A 20233-nucleotide genomic window follows, 5' to 3' on the forward strand; every position below is an offset into this window, starting at 1 on the left:
AGATCCGATTATCTGACTCTAAACGAAAACATCTGAAAATTTCGTACAGAGTATATAATTTAAACCGGTTAACTTCAACATGTAAAAAATGAGATGTAAAAACATGCTTACAGACGCAGGCTGGTTTGATGTAGGCGTGTGTTATCGTAACGGCATTTAGTAAATGAACTGTCTCAACTTCAAAACACAATCGTAAATAAAAATAAGAAATACGCGATCGTCTGTATAGTAATTGCAAATTAGAAGAGGACGATGATTCCTACAAGGAAAATAAGTAAGAAAATAAAAATAAGAAAGTATGGAAGGGCTCCAGGATAATTTGTATAATTGAATATAATAAACGTCAGCTCTTTTATTCTAAATTTTTAATAAAAATTTACTTTAAAAAGAAACAGAAAATGGTACTAGTCTACCTGTATTCGATGCCGTACTTACGTTCAGTACGAAATATAGTAATTTTTCTATATGGAATCTACATGATGAACAGCTTAGCTAATATGTGCGGCTGAATCTAGTGGGAAAGTAGTTAGCAGCTAAACCTACTTTTATCAGATGTTCTGTCATGACATAGTGTTGTCCAGCCAGACAAAGCATTGTGGTGTGACGAGGTCAAACAAAAATAGCAAGCTCATAGAAACAGACAGATAAGGCGGCAGACGCAGAAAAAGTGTCTATCTCCTGGCAGGATGAAGGCTAACTTTCCCAAAGACATGCTTGACGGAGTACGTCATTCACATCGATGCTGCGTAGAACCAAAGCAACCGCAAGTGAGCTGTAGGTCGATCACGGTTGGAGCTTCTTTGAATCCTCTTCGTGTCAAAATGAAGGTACTTCCTGCGGTGCAAATAGAAAATGAAGCCGCAAAAAACCGCGCAAGAGGGACAGCAAAGGACGAAGACGTTGCGATCCCATAACCTTTTACCAAGCATTCTCCCCGAGGATCTGAGAAAGGCCTGGCACACATAGCCTGGATCACGCCGATGTAGCTTGAGAGACTGTACACCGGAGGTGTCTGTCCTCAGCAGTGTTACCTGCCAGCAGACCCTCGAGCAAACGGCCTAACATATCTGTATTCGAATAACAGGCTGCCCAGGCAAAGCTGCTAAGAACGCTGCCGATATCGGTGCTCCTCTTAGCTGTTCGTTGTTGGCTGCAGCTGATCTTCCTTCCTGTCTTTGGTTACCCATCGCATTGTTCGGGGGCCTTCGCATTCAGTTGCTGATCACCTTCGTGCGCTTTTCTGAGCCCCTTTTCTTCCTTCAGCTATCATGTCGACTCTTCCAGCTGCTTTCCTTATCGTCAAAGGAAGAAAGAAGAGCTCAAATACCCTCCACTTCTTATTCTGGTTAGCTCACTTTCATCTCTATCTACTTTCGGACCCTCGACCGTGTGCTAGGTTCGTATTCTATGATTCGAGCGGCTACTGGTCGTTAGACGTAGCCGAACAGATGGTTAAAGCACTACCAGGTGTAGGAGCCCGCAAAAGCAGTATCACTGCTTGAGCCCTGAGTTCCGATACATAAAAGCATAGGTGTTGCTAGCCGTCGACGTTGTTGATGCAGCTGCTGTCGTTATCGTAGAATATTTATAAAGATGCAGGAAGGCACCGGCAATAACAGAATTGGAGGCTACTTTCGCCCTTAGCTTCGTCCAGGGCTAGCTACCGCATATTTGCAATGTACGTACATAACGATAGCGTAAGTTTTTAAACACAATACTACATTTGGAGATAGCATTTTTTGTACACAGTGTACCATTAAATACGAAGACTCGTAACTAGGTGACGAGTCGATATAATGTAACGCGTCGTTTGATCACAGATAAATGTCGGCCATGGTCCTACCCACAGTAGATCTGTCCATTGCGTTCATTAGCTAAAATAAGTATACACTGTAGACTCGAAACAATAGAGAGAACCAGCTCCGCATGTACATACTTCATCTCCACTCATTGTCCATGCACGTTTTGGGGAATTGAATTGATCAACGCTTCCGAAGCTGTTTTTCGTTGTACTTTGTGTTAAGAGCATTGTGTTAGTTGTTAGCATTATAATAGGATCGACTGCAAATGGTAAGCCCGTCCTAAACCGGGTCGGTTAACATATTATAGCCTGGCGGAAAATTTAACCAGAGATGTCAATTTTGAGGGAAATCGTGACGTTATTAAATTTGTTCTTAAACTGGGTAATTATATAATGACAAAAGGAGATCTCACACAGAGTAGATATGTTATTTAAACCGATGTTTATTTTTTACAATTTCGATACATTTCCTTGTTTAAATGGGTTACGGCGTTGGATATATATATATATATATATATCCAACGCCTATGGAGTAAATAGCATTTAGTATTTGTATTGCGTGCGAAATGAAAGAAATAAAATTTCATATGTAGTTCTGCTATCGACAGTGTCATCCTAAACGTCAAAGTTGTGTAAGTGCTTTATAGCGAACCTGAATGTATACTAAAAGCTACGCTGCACTCAGAATGTAACAGTTCTGCTGTTTTAGAGGACTAATTATAGGAATTGCAAGCATAGATATGCACTTATGTAAAATAGCTGGGCGACTCACGGAATTTGTAAGCTCGACTAATGAACCCAGACTCTGAATTTAATGATGTCACTTACGAATCTTTATCGAAACATGTTCAATATAACGTTCCAACAGGCCTTGCCTGTCAAATGAGGACATTATATTTAAACACGTAATTTTATACTCATCTTGCTACCGCAAATATGGTGTGATGTATCCTTCGTTCGATTTCTGGGCTGCTCTCCCATTCGCTTTGTGCGTTAGCGTTTTTTTTTTTTGTTGGAACGGAAAAGCAGGTAGATATACTAAATGCGTAATATCCCCAGGCAAACACGGCTGTCGACTCAGTTTTGCTCGGATAGCTTGAGAGCAGTGAACGTTTGGTGGGTTCTGACGGTTTCCTTGTGACATCAGTTGGAAGCCAGGCCATAATTCTGCAGGCGGCTGGTGTAAGTATGAGAAACTGGGAAGCAGTTTTTGACTCACAACCGACTTTCCAGCAGACCTAGGAGCAGACGAAAAGGGCTTGACAGCATAGTTCTGTATTTATGCCTTCTTCTTGCTCTATCTCCACTCCGTCATCGTAGGCTTGCATCAATTAGCTTGTAACCTGCTTGCGGAGTGCCTTTTTGATCCCGTGCAGCACTTCGTACCACTCTTTTTGACGGGGGCTAGGTGACTAGAACTTGTAGAATCTTATGATTCTCTACACGTTTTATGTGTATATATAATATACGAGAAGCGACCTCAGTAGGGAAAAAAAGATAGAAACGGTACACGTTGGGCTAAGATGCCCCCTAGTATAGCGTGAAGAGTAGTATAGTGGGTATAGTTGCTGGGAAGATCCCACATCCATACTGAAAGAGGGAATAAGGGCGCAAGTAGATGCAGGGTCGAGCAAAGGACGAAAACCTCATGACGTGCCAGAATATCTGCCTCGGTCGCACTTTAAATATTCAATATTAAAAAGGCAGTTAGTGTGCAGCAGGGATAAGGCGCAATTAAGCTAGGTTGTTTTGTGCCGTCGAGATTAATTGTCGTAAATTTGGAAACCATACATTAGGCCAACAAGCTAACATATCATAAAAGAAAATTTCGGTCCTCGCAAATTGCTAACGCAATGTACTATTTATCTTGCTAGGAACTAAACTAGAAAGCATGACGTAGTTATCGACGATTTGTGCTTGATTAATGTACGAAGTCACATCTACTGGGTTGTCATAAACTTTATTTTTTAATGTAAATACTGAGCAGAGAACAAACATCTAAACACTGATTTTAGATAACCTAAATTGATGAAAAAGGTCAGCATTAGGATTAGTGGTATCTATCAGAAGGTTTTTAAATATTAAAGTTGTATTTCTAATCGCAAGCTAAGAATTGTGACCCGTCAACTACAATAACTCATATACAGGTGGCCAAGTCTAATTCAACTAACACAGATGTGATTTGATTCCAGGTGACCACTGTTAGCTCGTGGGTTGTAACAGAGCGTCAACCGCAAACCTATCGAATATGCCAAACACCCATATGAATGATGAGAAAGTCATTCGTGCAATGTAAAGCAAGAAAACGCGACTGTCAATATTTCGAACTACTAATACCCGCAGTATTTGTGTTATGTAGGACTAAGGTAAGGTAAGGTATACAGGAACGGGCAAGAGCTCCCGAGTAGACGCATTTCTGAATGGTGTCAGACTGATCGGATCCTATCGTTGAATCTCAGTCTGAACTACACGTTCGCCTTGTTACGCTTCGTACAACTGCTATTCGGGCAGTGGCACCCCGCTTTGGCAGTAATAACTGCCAAGCATTCACCTGGTGCCACGTATTATTACACCGTACTTCGCAAGCCATCAATGTGATGCGCGCGATCAGCAGTTGAAATTAGAAATGACAATGCCCAGTAGAGGATCGCCTGGAAGGTATCTTCGGTACTGAGTGGCTGTCCAGATCCGCAACCCATTTCAGCCTAGGAGACTGCTCTGAGAATCAGCCCTTCACCAAACTGAAGCGGATTCTGCAGCAGAACGAGCAAATAGGATTATCAACGAATATTAGAACTTTCAAAAGAACTGAAAATCTTGCAAGAAGAAGAACAGCTGAGTAGTCCCAGAGCCAAGCAACATAAAACACGAGAAAAATTGAATAGAAACTGCTACCTATAGAAATAGATATTGTAGTACATTCCTTTCAGAGTACACTTTCTTGATCTGCTACTTACTATACCTCTAGCTGGAATCTAGCCAGGAATTAGGACAATCAAACACTTCCAAGATCAAATTGTCGTTCTTCATTGCCTTCCTCAAGAAATTTTCCTACGAAATCACTGTCCGTCAGTCGCCATGGCACTCCTCTACCGATTTACGAGACTCAACGATAGGTCCAATACTGGTGAGTGTATTACGTCTAGAGTAATGTTTGTTTACACAACTATGAGTGAGTTTGCCCTCTTCTTTAGTATAAGCATACACACAATGTCGGGAGAACAAAACCAGCGTTGGTCCCTCATCGTCATACACGTCGACAATCGTTTTTTATTTATTCCAAATTTAAACAGTTTCAAGAATCTTAACCTATATATACTGACACAATATCGAGCTATAAATTATTTGCGTGATATTCTTGCCATCAGCTTTAGAAATAGATGCTGCAGATGGCGTAACGCCCTCCTTTACAGATATTTGCAAAAAAAGCTTTAAACAAAAATAAAGTCTAGTAAAGAAGTATCTTGATACGTCTCATTCACTAGTGTTCGTATTCCCAAATACTCGGCTTATCGCCTTTTTTTTATATTTTTCTAAACGCTTCTGTTACAAAAAGGTCACCTGATGACACTTTGTCAGTGGATGTTACCGTACCTATTTTGCGCCTTAGAGGCAGTGTGATTTGATAACACGCAATGCAGTCTTAGCATAACTTGTATGCGCAAGGTATTAAGAAACGACAATATGAAAAAAGAACAGCTACAAGCGGGGCACCTGCAGCGGAGATCGCAGGTGGTTCGATGTTGTGGTTGACCATTACATTATTATATAATCCCTTTGCAGGCATCTTCACGTTTATCGTGACACGAACGGTAACAAGAGACATCCATCGTGACGCTGTCACGAAAGACTTTGCGCACGGGTAAGTAGCATCTTACAACGGCCTACCTTGTTTGTTTTGAATTTATATACTGACTTACAAACTACGCTTGTTCGACGATGCAGTGTTTGTCTCATAGAAGGGACAAGTTTTAAGATACCATATTAAACACGGTTCGCGAAACACGAATAGTGACATTCACGAGGATTGTGCTTACCGTAAGTATTATTATCTCGGTACATTTTATAATTAGCCCTACCTAAATGCTCGTCCAGGAAGTGTATTATGTAGACAAATTTCACATGCCTACCTAGTTCGCTATATCTGTAAGAATTACTCCGCTATTTATAGAACGTTATACTATGGCAATATCCTGTTGGAGTGCTGTTCGAGACGAGCTTCTCAGTCAGTTTCTCATAAGTAATAATTGGAAAAAAAGAACGCTGTTATCTTTAAGACGCTCGAAAACTATTTGGAAATTTCTTCATTTGAAGTATCCCTAAACAAGCAAAACTATTGCAAATTGTCTGAAGACTGCCAAATTCTTGCCTAGTTAATGGGAAGCCAATGCATCGCTAACGGGGCGCAATAAATGGTACATGTGTTAGTGTTATTTCGCTTCAGACATAATAGTAAAATCTATTTAAGTAATAATAATAATAGTAACACAACGTTTAATCTTATTTTCTTTGGCTATCATAAAGTCAAGAGCTTACATGAACTTAGAAAAGTTAACAATTTTGACAATAAAGTCTGCTATCTCCCAACGGCTAGAGGCAGGCTACTACTAATACTGCTATCGACACGAACGCAACATTCAAGCTCTAGACAATTCACCATCTTTGAAGATTCTAATCAACCTGCAGAAGTTCTAGGTCAGCATGGGATGCAATTAAGTGCGCGGCACCAGTTACCAACCTACTGAGCTCCTTAACACTATATAGCAGTAAAGTTTCTTTTTTTTTTTTTAATCAAGCCATGAAGATATCGCGCGCCTTGAACCATCGACCCCTCGCTTTCTCAGCTAGAGGCTTGATCGGCTAGAGATAGAAATAAGCGCCAGTAACCAGACGTACCGGGCGATCCTACTCTGATGGTAATGATCGACCGACCTTCGGCCGAGTGCTATCCAAAATGCACGAACCTTGCTTAATTTTTTGGTTTGGTAATTATAGTATAATTAGGAAGATAATATCGCTTCTGTGGGCTATAAAGCGAAGACATCCTGATCGCATTCCTCTTTCGATTCTAGTTGGTGTGAACCAAATAACGTAATCTTTCAGAAGTATTAATCGACAACTGCGCGAATATAAGAGGAAGAAAATAATAACATTCTGCTCCGTTTGGAACAAACATACGCCTCCACATAGATAGTACGTGACGATAACGAGATGGCTATCCACATATATAGGCGGTATCGGCATATTGCCGAAACCTAACATGTATCGAGCGGATCGGTATTGAACAGATGATTGTTTCAAACGTGATAATGAACTATACAGGCATACGCTAGGATGGAAAGGCTTTGGTGCATGCCATTGTACGGATTCGGTTGGTCAAATTGCTGATCACATTAGCCAGTCGGTCAGATAGCTTGCGCTAGGAGTAGTACCGCCCGCCAGCGTACCTCTGATCATCCTTGGTCGAAAATAAGGCACGCACCCCGGGAGGGGGTAAACAACAGAAATATCGATTTTTTTAAACTCTTCCTAGTAGGTTCTGCTTGTCGCTTAGATCCGCCTCGTGCTATGATAGCATTGAGATGTCCGTTCGATCCTTATTGCATATCGGCATGGAGTATCTGTGATTGTCGAATGGCGTGATACGTTGCTTAAGCTGGTGATACTGCAGTTTGATCCACTCGTTGTTGTTTCCGAAACGTTGATAGGCGGCTGGCTAGCTAATACTGACCGGCAAATGTATCAACAATGCGGTCGCTGAACGACTCAGCCCGCAGGCTGGAAGGGGTGCAAAATTTGGGCTGATTATACAAGCTGTGGCTGACGCTGTTGCGAACGTTGACGTGGGCGGTATCGACACCGTGGATGACGTAAGCCTTGGCCAATAGGCTACTTCCGGCCGAGAAGCCGTACTTCGAATTACGCCAACGACGAGCCAGTTTATTATAGCCAGAGTTCATTTCTTCAATCAGTTTAATTTCCTCTGTCACATAATTGTATATCAACGTAGCATTGGGTTTGGTTGGCTGAAGAGTGCATCAATTTCTTATTGGCAACACCAGTGCGAAGGTAAGTTTGGCGTTTCTCGTCGTGAAGCAAATTTCGAAGGCAACATTCCCGCTTAGTTCATCAGCAGGCTAACCGTTGTCACGAATCGATAAACTTCGTTCTTGCGGTCTATCCCTTTATTATGTTAATCGACGAACAACGCCATTGCCGGTTAGATACATATCTCTCCCGATCATAATTTGTATTATGTACGTACCTCATATCGTACTATACAAAGTAAACTTCAAAGTTAATTGCGCTGATAACTCTAGCAGCAGTTATTCCGCTCACTTCAGAGTGCACGCAAGGCCATCTTGTTTAACTGTTACACAAGTAGCCATCGTATGATAGAGGCGGTTACGTCCATACTCAGCTTCGTAACCCGACGTCTAATCAATGCCCGGTGCTGATTGATGGAAGATGATTGTTATAAACGTGAAATGTAATCTTCTCATGCCCTCTTTAGACTAGGGTTATGAGTAAAATCTGTTAGGCTGTCATGACAACAAACGACTCAGGACACCCGTGGAGATTGGCGCTTAGACACTGACTATTAGCATTTATACGTTATGGTACTTGACCAGACTTCGGGAGCCAACTAGCATAATGACAATATATATACATATATATATATATATACATATATATATATATATATATATATGACGAAATATGATAAACTGTAGGCGAAACTTAATGGGTACAGTGTTTCTTCGAATATAAAACATTATGAAAAGTCAACTTTTAGAATGTTTCGAGCGCAGACGTTGCCAGATTCCTTGGGGCTTGAACTTGTCCGTCGAATAAATTTATAGCAGTGGTTTACTAATAATATTTGATGTGTGGTACAAAAATGAATAGAAAATAGAACTCGACATCATCTCCTCCTGATCCATCCTGTAACTGGCAGGAGTCTATCCAACGGTTGTTTTCATGTTTCAGGTATCACCGGTGGGCGTTGTCGTTTGTCCGAACTGAAAAAACTCTCGGAGTGTTCTTGGTGATCCGGAATCCCGCGCAAAGCTCAAGGTGAGCCAACATTTGCAACGTTTTAAGATCAATACACGTAGGTATTACCAGAAGCGTATAAGCATACAAAATACTGAAGTACGGATAATCAATAGAGTTCGCTAAGCTAAGTTTCATTACCTTGTTAACTTCTGACTTACTCTGAAACCTACTGACCAAATATGTTGAGAAAAGGAAGGACGGAATCGAGGTTTTACTTGTGTCAGGCGTAGGCTTATAGTTGAGCAAAAAATCCAGCCTAAAGTACTCTGCAAATTAAACCTGATTGAGCTGTAAACCTACTTATCTATTTCTCACCTGGAAGCCTAATGCTGTTACCCCTGCCTGCATTTATCTTTGTATTCGTTCCGGCAAGAACAATGCATGCATATACATCAATACACCTATGTATATATATATATAATATTATTCTTTGGATCTCTTACTTCGTTTTCGATACGCAGCTTAGTCACCTCAACTTCATTGGATATCTGCTTCCCAGTTTCCGGTTTCTAAACCCACTTTCCGAATGATAATATACTGCAAGATGCAAAGAAAGAATTTAGTTACAGTGCGATTGCAGGAAGTACCCCTGTTAATAAAATCAGTTTGACGAGTAAAAACGACTGCGGCGAACCAACACGATTTCCTCAGCCTCCACTAGTGCCGTTTTTTCTTTTTGGTTTTTAAGCCTGCAGTAAACCCCAGTTATTTTCTATGTCCATTATGTATTTGCGCACATGTTCCATTTGGTGCCTCTTTCTGCACGCCAAAATTATTGCAGCAAGTTGCTTTACGTTTCGTCGAGGCCGCTGGTAGCAAATAGTTCTCTGCTTTCATCGCCCAGTGAACTGACGTGTGTTAGCTCTGCCCCTGTTCTTACCTTCACATGTGCGCCTTCGTATGGGAACAGAAATTGGGCGATGTAGAGTTGGTTTTCAAGTGTAAAAAATCCAAAGCAATCGACAGGCGGCTAGAGCAGCGAACATACATAGCTCTATTTTTAGATATGTTATGAGATCCTGGAAACTGAGCCAAGAGTGAACTATCGCGCTTGAAACATCAGCTTAATCTAAAAGAGGGGTGTCGTTACAACTCTCATGTCTCCTCTGCTTCAGTGTGCAGCATAAATAGATTTTGAAGGGCAAAGTAGCTGAATTTTAGAGTAATTGCAAAGCTTGTTTTTGCTTTAAATAGGTCGTTTTTAAGAACGCTCCAGGAGAATTATGGAAAAATATCATAGCACTAACAGCAGGCGCCCAAGGCTTATTCATATTTTACATTGCGCCTGTTGTGTGACACATTAAACCCTTAACTACAATTATCGTTGCAGGTGTTGTGTGGACTTTACGTTGACATTACTGAATCGGGAGCATTTCTCTCGTAATGAAAGCTTATCCGAAAAACAGACGCCGTTCACAGTCGACTCGCCTGCGCACGGCGCGGCCAAATGGTTGCCCCTGGCGGAGCTGGCCGAGAGAAGGTTCAACACAAACTTTTTTTTCTCTAATTTAAACACCTGAACTATTAGATAACTGGGATAACTCACTGTGAAAACCTTCATGACACATTGCTGTATACTATTGATCTAGCGACAGCGAGATGTTGTATAATGCTAACTTCACTGACACACCTACGAGTGCGAGCGTTCTTTAATCGAATACTCTTAAGAAGATCTTCTCTACAAAAAAAAAAAAAAAAAAAAAAAAACAGGTAGAATTGGCTTATTTTTACATGCTGAGATCACTTGCAAGCATTGATAACCTTTTGTTACTGATTGAACATACAGGTTCGCTGACGAAACAGGCGAGTTCCTCGTCGAGCTGTCCATGGCCAACGTGTCCACCATGTTCGATGCTGATATAAAGGTACGGGGCGTGCATATCCATATTTTTTTCCTTGATAGTATTTTCATACGATTATATTCACCATGAGAAACCAGCGCTCGTCTGTAGTTATGGCAGTGCAGTAGCGGAAGAAGCAGTGAGTATACGCTTATGAAGCGGAAATTCTAATAAAACAAATTTATAGATATATAAGCCTTTTGAGAAGACCAGTGAAGAAGCCGCGCCCATAGCAGAATGTGCAAGAGCTGTTCTACGCCCGGAACCATGATGGCAGCTTATCCGATAAACGCAGTTAGAGTCTTGAAGATTTTCTAGCGGTTCTTTTCAAAAAAGCGCGGTGGGAGATCTCTCAGATCTTTTCTTCCAGATCGTTAAGGGACGATCGAACAGCTAAAACGTATCAAAGAGTGTGAAGTGTATCCGCATGCAAAGGCGATAGCAAATAGGTGTCCAATCGTTTTGATTTCTATTATCTTCAAGATGACGAAATGAATGACCTACGTAAAAAGAGTCTTCAGCGCGAAGCGCCAAAGGTGTATTTCTTTAACATAAAACATGGCGAAGGAACGGCGATAAGCGGTAAACTGTCCGTTAGAGTTTTAGAATATCATTGCTATAAGTGAAAATCTCTTGTTAACATCACATATAGTGACTTAAAGAGTGCCTTCGACACTATGCCATACGAGACGACCCTGCTTGTTGTTGCCCTCTAAAAACGGTATCGAATTAAATTCAGTCAACGATTTTATACTTCAAAAGGATTCTAGGCAAGGTCATAGGCAAGGTCAGTGACCATCAACTACTCGGAAGGAATAACATTGGACAATGCGTTAGTTGTGCTTTTCCACTTCTCTAGTCGATGAGACTGATAAGGACCACCACTGGAAAGACTGGCTATAATAATTTTATGTGGCGAAAGGCCACAGGATTCTATTTTGTAAGGCTATAGGAAGAAATGGAATTGTCGTTGCTTTGTTAGAAATGCAATGCACTGCACAACAACGTGTAAGCCTCAGCCTGAGATCAGCCACTGTGCATATAAATTTATAATGTATGAACCTCGCGCATGCGTGAGCCCGCTGATGTACGTTTCAGCCATTTTAGAAACTCAATAAAATAAAAGAAATAAATTTACTAGGCAAAAATACTACGTAGCCTCTCTATAGGGTAACATTTTACCGTTGACTGCGCAGCCGCGATTTTCCTCCTTAGATTGAAATAGAAAGCAGATAGTGATGACGACGCCGAACAATGCAGGAATTGGTATCTTATGTGAGAGTGACGTCTTTCCTAATTTGTCTGCTGGTACGAATAGCAGAAAAGGGCTTATTATTAAAGGTCACGTTTATACAGAAGCGATAAGTCATCCTCGTATGTGGCATACTAGAAAAAAAAACCCAATTAGTAAGGTGAAAGTGTAGTCCGACCTGACAGAAATGACTAACCCAAACACAACTGCTATATGCACATAAACCACTCGGCTACCGTCTAACTTAGACATAAGCAAACCGGCAGCCAACTTGGTAAAAATATGCAACGACGTCTCGGAAGCTTTTATGAATAGTCATCACGATTTCAATACCGGTCTGACGACGATTTCTTGGTTGAACCAAAAGCGTCGGAAACCGAAAAAATCAGAGCTTGGAAAAAAAAGAACCGGTCATACTTATGATAACGATGTTTATTGTTATTACTATCAATTGGGTCGACCCCAACAGAGTTCGTCGACAAGTTCGGCCGATTAAAGCCGATTCATTTCCACTAATTAAGACTATGCTAGTTAAAACGTTTAGTTCAAGGTAAGAAGCAAAGTGAACTGCAGTGCACTGCCCGACGTATTTTCCGGAAAAATTCTCTGACCAGCTCTTTTTACACTACATACAGTATTTAGCCGTAATACAAGAGTCTAAAATATGAATATGTACATATTCTAATACGGTGTTTCTTATTATTATTATTATTCAAGATGAATTTTAAGAAAAAGCAGTAAACAGAATATGGGTAGTATAGGCTGTTGTTAGTGGTTTTCGAAGTGTGTGTTCGAGTGCCGACGTCGTCAACCGCGTTTTGAGGTCTTCTCTGGATATCGCATACGGAAGGTACACCTTTTCTTATGACTCGTACTTTGCTGCATTCTAAAGTCTGAATTTTTTTCTTTTACAGTATTTGGGTATCACTCTATCTACTTGTTTTGCTACTCTGTCGCGGTCCACTTTTTCTACATTTTGTTCACGGTATCCATTAGAATTTCGACACCTAAGAGCTCAAAGTACCGCATCGATCGAGCCAAGGGTTAGTTTTAGATTGAGAGGCAGCGTGTGTACACGTGGGCATGCTACTTCGTGTTGAACTTTTCCGAGATGCAAAAAACAAACAGTATATAGTGTTTGAGCAGTCTCCACACTGCAACCTTACAGCAGGGCTCCCCTTTTTACCTTTGTCATAAACAATGGCCGAAGTAGGGAGTAGCAAGAGCAGCGTTAGCAAAGTCAACAACGATTATATTAGGATTTGGCATGGACGCAAACGGGAAAAGAGATTGAGGGCAATATTAAAATCGTCACTGTCATAATTTCATATAGAAGCATATCTAACGCACGTCCGATAACGTACCTTAGTAGCTTTTTAAGTTCTTTAGATATCCATTTTTCTGGTACGCTTGAGCGCTTAGCACCCCACGGGCTAATATGGACATGCGTGAAATGCATTACGAAGGTTCTACGTTTAATTATTTCTGCCAAACAACCTTTTACTGGGACTTAAGCAAAATGTTTTCATGTAGTGAACCTATTATACCAATACAGCAAGCTGCTATGTTCTATGTCTGACCTTTAGTTCTACGAAAAATTTCTCATATCCCACCAAGGCTAAGCTCGACAGTGGAAAGTGCATAATTTCGAAAATACAAATATTGTGATCCTATGAGAGCAGAATATATTTACACGTTTCCCAAAGCGCTTTGGGTCCGCTGCCGCACGTTATCCATGCCTGTATTGCAGGACAGGCTTAAACGACGTCTATATAATATATAATATCAACGCGTGTGTGATTGTTTCACACGATCGGGGTGACGTCTTGCAACATTTGAGAACTGCAGTGGTTAACCTTATAAATAAGGTTTATATCGCTCAAATGGTAACATCGGATGAGACACTAAGTAAATATATGACCATATCTTGAAGTCACAGATTTGAAAAAATAGACAAATGCAGTGTGAGACCTGAACTCAGCGTGATTTCTACTTTAATTTATTATGCTATTATGCTATGTAATACGTCTCGAAACCTTTTCTGTTCGGCCATCGTACCTGAGTACCTCTTTCAAATGAAGTGTTCAACTTCAGTACAGAGGAACAGCAGCAATGATTAGTGATATATTGGTGGTTGCTAGACACTAGTTAAAGTAAATAGTAACCGTATTTGGTTGATTTTGGCTCTAAAACGCAGTTTGGGATTCGGGGCTAAGTTGAAGTTTCACGCAGATCCTCTTCAGGAGGGAAGTAAATCGACAATTTCTTTCAAAGAGCTTTCATGTGTTTCTCTGAGACGCGTATACGTTACGCTGTTATGTTTGTCATTAACACGATGTGTTCATTTCGTTCGTTTCTATTCAGATTCCGCCTCATTACATGGGCAACTCAATCGGAGTGGGAGCTCACGATGAGGGTCGACGATACACAACAACTATGCACCAGCAGCACATTGTTAAGTGAGTATGTACGCCCGCGAGATTGAGTAGGGTTAAGGATTTAAAAGCAGAAGGTTTCCGATCGTGCTCAGATGACCAAATTGATCGGCAGTTGTAAATATAACCATTTCACGCTCATCAAACGTGAAGCAACAATTTCAACCATATTAACTGCGTTACACACAAGCCTAAATAAGATTTTACAAAATGTTCACTTCGTATTTATCAGGGGTCCCTAGTTAACTATGTCCTTGACACTTAACGTCGAAGTGTTTCTCTGAGGAATCACAGGCTTTATATCACTACCTGAACTGGGTTCTGCACATACGGCAAACTATTCAGTCAGCTTGTCAACTATAGTTTCGTTTGTAGATACAGATATTTGATCCACTCAGTTATCAGTGCACCTATTCCCAGAAGTCTATTTAGAAGTACTGTCTATTATCTAACAGGCGCTTTTACTCACGAAAGAGTATCGTCGGTAGAAGATTTCAGACATAATGAAAGATGTTTCCTTGCGCGACTAATATATATATATACATAGCATTACCATCTATAGCAGGGATATGTGCCAAGGTACCAAAAGTTTTTAATGTTTTGCCGTAGTTTACTACGATGTACTAGACGCCCAAACGTGAACCTGCTGACTTATCTATTGCTTTGGGCTCGTACGATATTCCACCAACAGGATCGAGTCGCCCTTTTTATCGTTTGGCGGGTTCGAATGGAATGTAGTAGTCCTGCCCTTCGGAAGTCCCGAAGATAACGAGTCTCCCCGTGCACCCAAGGTTCTTCTCAACAGACTCACCGGTAACTTTCGACGAACAAGCAGTTCGCCAACGAGTCCTATTTAGATAGAAACGTTTTAGTTTTCTAAAGGATATATTACAGTACTATCATTTTTTTTTTATTGATAATTTAGAGCAGATTTCATACCGATGTCACATGAGCGCATGCGCAAGGAAATGGAGCTTCCCTTTTCAATGGATGCCTACGTTTATGAGCAAGTATTATTAATTTATACAACATACAAGCGCGCCGCTTCCAGGACTTGAAATTGATTGAAAAAGTTTTGTCTTTATACTGTTGTCGTTGAAAAAAATAACATTGATTTATTCAAAACTTAATAAAAAGCACACGAATGTATCTTTTTTTTTTTTTTTTTACCAATTATTCTACTTTCTCTACAAAGGTATTCTACTCTGTGAATATTTTCACCGTACAACAGTACGGCAAAGATACGAGAGCACCACATTGACGAAAATAGAGCGTATTCGCCATTCTAACTAGTGAATGATGGTTCTTATAAGGCCAGACAACCTGTTGTCGGTCGCTGTCATTTTTTACATGATGCAATATATTAAGTTAATTCAGTGCGTGATAATATTGCTTATTTTTGTTACCCCTGGCAGGGTCGTTATATTAGTTTTATAGCACTTGATGATCGTACAAACATATTGACAACGTTATTGGATTGCAGGACAGACAAATTATCTAGCCGCAACGCTGTTTATTACAGTACGGACAGAGTGTTTCCTGTGGTTGCAGCGCTCTAGAATAATTAGAAAGATCGCATCAACATTTAAATGAATTATTAAACAATTAAAAATCTCCCTTTGGATAGCCATATATCCTTGCCAATGCAGGCTGTGCCAAAAAAACACAATTTCTGTTAACTGGTATGTATACGCATGTAAACGCATCTAATGGTAATTTCAAGCAAGTCAGCCCATATTTGGTTTCAGGCAGATCATTGCCGCTGGCCACTTTTCAGTATCTACGGGTAACAAACTACTCCGAACGCCGTCCGTGTTCTATTCAATCAGATCTACACGACGGATGTGGTTTAATATTTATTAGCACGTGCATTGCAGCTGCCCTGTACAAAAGTACCGGGGGAAAATGATATCTTGATCTGTTGAAGAAACAAGTGCTGTTTCTATGTGGCCCCACGAAAGCGTGCTCGTGCGTTAGATCGCCAAGGGCTGACTGCTAGAAGATCAGTCAGTGTCTTTTCAAAAGTGGACCAGCTATTTTTGTAGCCCCTGGTTACAAAAGCAAACTTTTACTCATAGTTATTCATTTATGAGCAGAACCCCTAAATATATTAGTGCCGGTGCCTTTGATCACATCTGTACTGTATAATCGAGCCTATACTGCGTGTGGTTAGTTTAATGTCCAATCCAACGATGGACGGTCCTGTTTTGTCGGCCATGTTCTGTGCTAGGCCGTGCTTGCTGCTTCTGGGACAACTTCGAAGCGATGCTTCATGATGCTACTTTTCGCCACACCAAAGCAGCGACGATGTCTACGTCGAACGATGGAGAAAGAAAAAAGGTAGCCTCTGTTACTTAAGGCTTTGCACTATTTCGAACTGAGAAGTCCGCGCGAAGTAATTCCGATAGGCAGATCAGCCGTGGTCGCCCGCTATCAGTGTGCGAAAGCTGAAAGCCAAAATGCAGACTGAGGGCCGACAATCGCTAGCCTTTTATTCGCTGCCCCTACCTTTCACTGAGCGGAAATATATTTTTATAGGTGAATAGCGCGTATAACGACGGCAGATAGAAAGAGAGAGAGAGAAGCAAGGGGGCGCACCGGACCGGGAATTTTCAACTGACGCCATTGTTCACTTCTAACTGCTTTGCCTGCCAAGTGTTCCCCTTGCCTTGCTGATATGTACAGGCCGAACGGCCGAGGCCTCGCGAAGTCTGAAAAGGGGTTCCAGAGTGCTGCAGATTTGTCAGAAGTAGGAAGGAGATAGCGATTCGTTTTGCTTGCTCTCTTTATAATGCTGCTATGAATATTGAAAATCTATAGAGATTAAGATGACGACAGTAGATGGGGAGTTTGGGAACCGCGCGTGTCCAGCATATGCGTAACGTCCTCTAAGATACATTTATAATAGATCGTGCAGCACGCCATGTATGTGACCACCGTATGTATTCGTATATAGGTAGAGTAAAGCAACCGCCTGATCAGTTACCCCGATCAGTTTTTACTTACATTCGATGACAGATCTTGCAAAAGAAGCGTTGTAGTACGGTCAGTTACCTTTCGTATTCGCGCATTTGAAAGAAACAAAACTAAGGATTCGCAAATGCCCGCAAGCTTATTTCTGCTGCTTGATAGCTACCTTTAAATTATTGAGTTCTATGTAAACTGAATATGGTTTATAATTACATAGTGACGTGAACAAAGGCTAAGGTCACTCAGCGACTTGTAGTTAGGATAGAGAGGATATGACGCTTTATCTTCCGGTGGCTAGGCTGAGATTTTGACGTTCAAGTGATTCGATCAATGACGAAATGGGGCATGTTGAGCTACGGGTGTCTGTCGTACTTATCTTCTAGCTTTTAGCAGTTGTACGCCACGATGCCGTTCACCTATGAATAAAACGTACTATTTATACATTTGGACATACGTTTTCCTATTCTTATGCTGGTTAATTTATTTACTATGTCCAAATAACAGTATATATAGTGAATATATAACGATTGCTGGATACATAATGCTACTATTTTAAAACAACAGCTATATACTGGCTGAGCTGCGAGCATTTTAGATGAATATATATTGCCTCGAAGTTTCTCTATACTGAAGCATAGCTAGTATTTACAATAAAATAATAATTAAGATAATAGTAGCTTGCAGAATACAATCGTTTAGTTTGCCTATTCTGCGCATCCAAACCATATGTCGCTTTATGTTTCAAACAGTGTGTACCCTTCCTAAAATCTGATAAGATGTCTTTCAACTATACAAATACCATAAAAAAATAAGTAAAATTTTTCTGTTCGTAACGGTCGGTGCGAGGATTCGACTGCGGGACAGAGTAAAAACAACTTAGGCCCAGATTAAATTCGATACAAATCTAATTCCATCTTATAATTACCTTGGCGCCTTAGATAAATTGACAGTGACACCAAGAAGTTTGTAAAAATACAAGCAACAATAATAGTAGCTGGATCGTAATTTTTAGTAAACCTGAGTAAATTTTACGTGCTTTCTATCTTAATGCTGTACTGTAATATTGATGTGATGATAAGTGATGTTAGAAGGACGATTCACAATATGGCAACGTGCTAGCCTTATAGGCCAAGCATGTGCGTGCTTTGTATGATGGTTTTTCTAGGTCCGGCGACCTTTTTGTTTTGGTTCTATTATTGTACGTTTCGTAGTTTTCAAGTATCTCTACTATATAAGAACTTCCTATAGAAATCTATAGGGTAACAACTCTAAGGTAGTCTCCGTTGGCACTGAAGGGGTGTTGGTGTTGAGAGTCTGAGGTGTTTATGTATATTATCTTTATTATAAGACCAACGTTTATTTTGTTTATTGGCGTTGAAAGCACACGCATTCATCATTGAGAATGTGCTTGTTCGCTAATCTTAGCCTTCGTGAAAAATATTTCACTCATATATGTTGTCTTCGTGTTCACTTCGACGAAATGCTGGTCTGCACACGGAATTTTATAAAATTCATGACACACTATTTTTATTGGTTAGGTTTCCACTGCTATTGTACTGCTCCGCATTACCCTCCATGTCTCATCTTTTATTTATTTATTTTTTTTTTGCTTACTGAGATATTGCTCTATTACCAAACGAGCGAATGGCAAGTTCTGTAACTTCTACTATCTGGAAGTAAACGAGGAAAGGTCGAAAATCGCATAATGCTTTCTTAGGTTACATCCTGCAAGTGTCGAAACTATCCTACCTGCGTAATGACGTTTTTCGCCGGCTACTGCGAGTATAGGCGTGATTAGGTCACTTTCTGCTTAACCGATCGGTTTGTGGGTTTAACTGAAGCATTTGTAGTTACTTTAATCAATTCAGCGAATCTTTCGACCACTCGGATGACGACACATGGAATACAACCGGCAATGGATAAATGACTGTTTAAGGCGGTACTGATGACGGCTTTGCCGGCTTTAAAGCATCAGAAGAAACACATTTCATTATAAGTAACGAAAGACAATTTACTCTTTATTCTGACTTATTTTTTTTGTTTTTCTTTTTTATTTTTTAATAATCTTATTCTAAAGCATTTCCTCATAAAGGTTGTTACTATTTCTTTTACCATACATGACGGCTAGCCAGCACCGTGTTTGCTAGCTTAATGCCTCAGAGTGAATTTTATATTAGATTTAATGGGCAATGAGTTCTAGAAAAGGGGAAAATGTCTGTTCCAACTGCTACGTGGTTACAATTATTTGACATCAAAGGCTCCTCTCGTGATCAAGTTTGGTCTAACATATGCTCTGTGCTAATTCATCAAGTCATTTAAAAAAAAATGCAGCTCTGCAGAAAATACGGTTTACATTTGATTTGATGGAAGCGAAAATATGGTTCGTTTTACCAGTTTCAGCTTATTCTTTTCTTTTTCAGCTTATTCATGAGCGTTTACACTGGATATAACAATAAAGCACTCTCCATCAAACACCCCCACCTCGTTGAGGGTTGCGTCTGCCGACTGAATCACATTGCGAATTTCCCATTTAGAGAGACATGGCACATTTTTCTCACCGTTCAAACAAGCCTATATTGTATCGTTCACGTGTTTAGTATTGGCGGACACTTATGCGCCTGGCAGTACTTTAGGTATAGTCAGAGCAGTAATTGTTTAGATAAGAGGCTGTGCCTTTAACTACGTACCATATTAAGGTGACGAAGACTAGGGAAAACTGTTACTGCCAAATAGTAAACGGTACATCGTTTCCTATATGTCCAATTATAATTTTTGTTCATCCAATTCACTTGTTGTGCGGTGCTCGCCAGTACTTCTACATACGTTTTGCGTCGTTCCTAGCACTTCAGCATCCACTGTCTAATATAAATATATA

At 40.5% G+C, this 20233-nt stretch overlaps 1 protein-coding gene across 7 annotated transcripts in view; it reads left to right on the plus strand.

The window, feature by feature from the left end:
• LOC111254102 (uncharacterized) overlaps positions 1-20233 on the plus strand; it is a 93957-nt gene that overhangs the window by 51246 nt on the left and 22478 nt on the right. For 6 of the 7 annotated variants that reach the window (XM_022814613.2, XM_022814614.2, XM_086974395.1 and 3 more), the window contains 7 exons: positions 3994-4928; positions 5585-5663; positions 8792-8878; positions 10191-10340; positions 10647-10725; positions 14318-14412; positions 15080-15201. In XM_022814613.2, coding sequence (XP_022670348.1) covers positions 4880-4928; positions 5585-5663; positions 8792-8878; positions 10191-10340; positions 10647-10725; positions 14318-14412; positions 15080-15201 — 661 coding nt within the window. In that variant the 5' untranslated portion in view covers positions 3994-4879. Of the gene's footprint in view, positions 1-2860; positions 2984-3993; positions 4929-5584; positions 5664-8791; positions 8879-10190; positions 10341-10646; positions 10726-14317; positions 14413-15079; positions 15202-20233 lie in introns of all 7 variants that reach the window. The other variant, XM_086974394.1, reaches the window with a different exon arrangement.

Source organism: Varroa destructor, unplaced genomic scaffold (assembly GCF_002443255.2).
Source record: "Varroa destructor unplaced genomic scaffold, Vdes_3.0 BEIS01000007.1, whole genome shotgun sequence".
NCBI lineage: Eukaryota > Metazoa > Arthropoda > Arachnida > Mesostigmata > Varroidae > Varroa > Varroa destructor.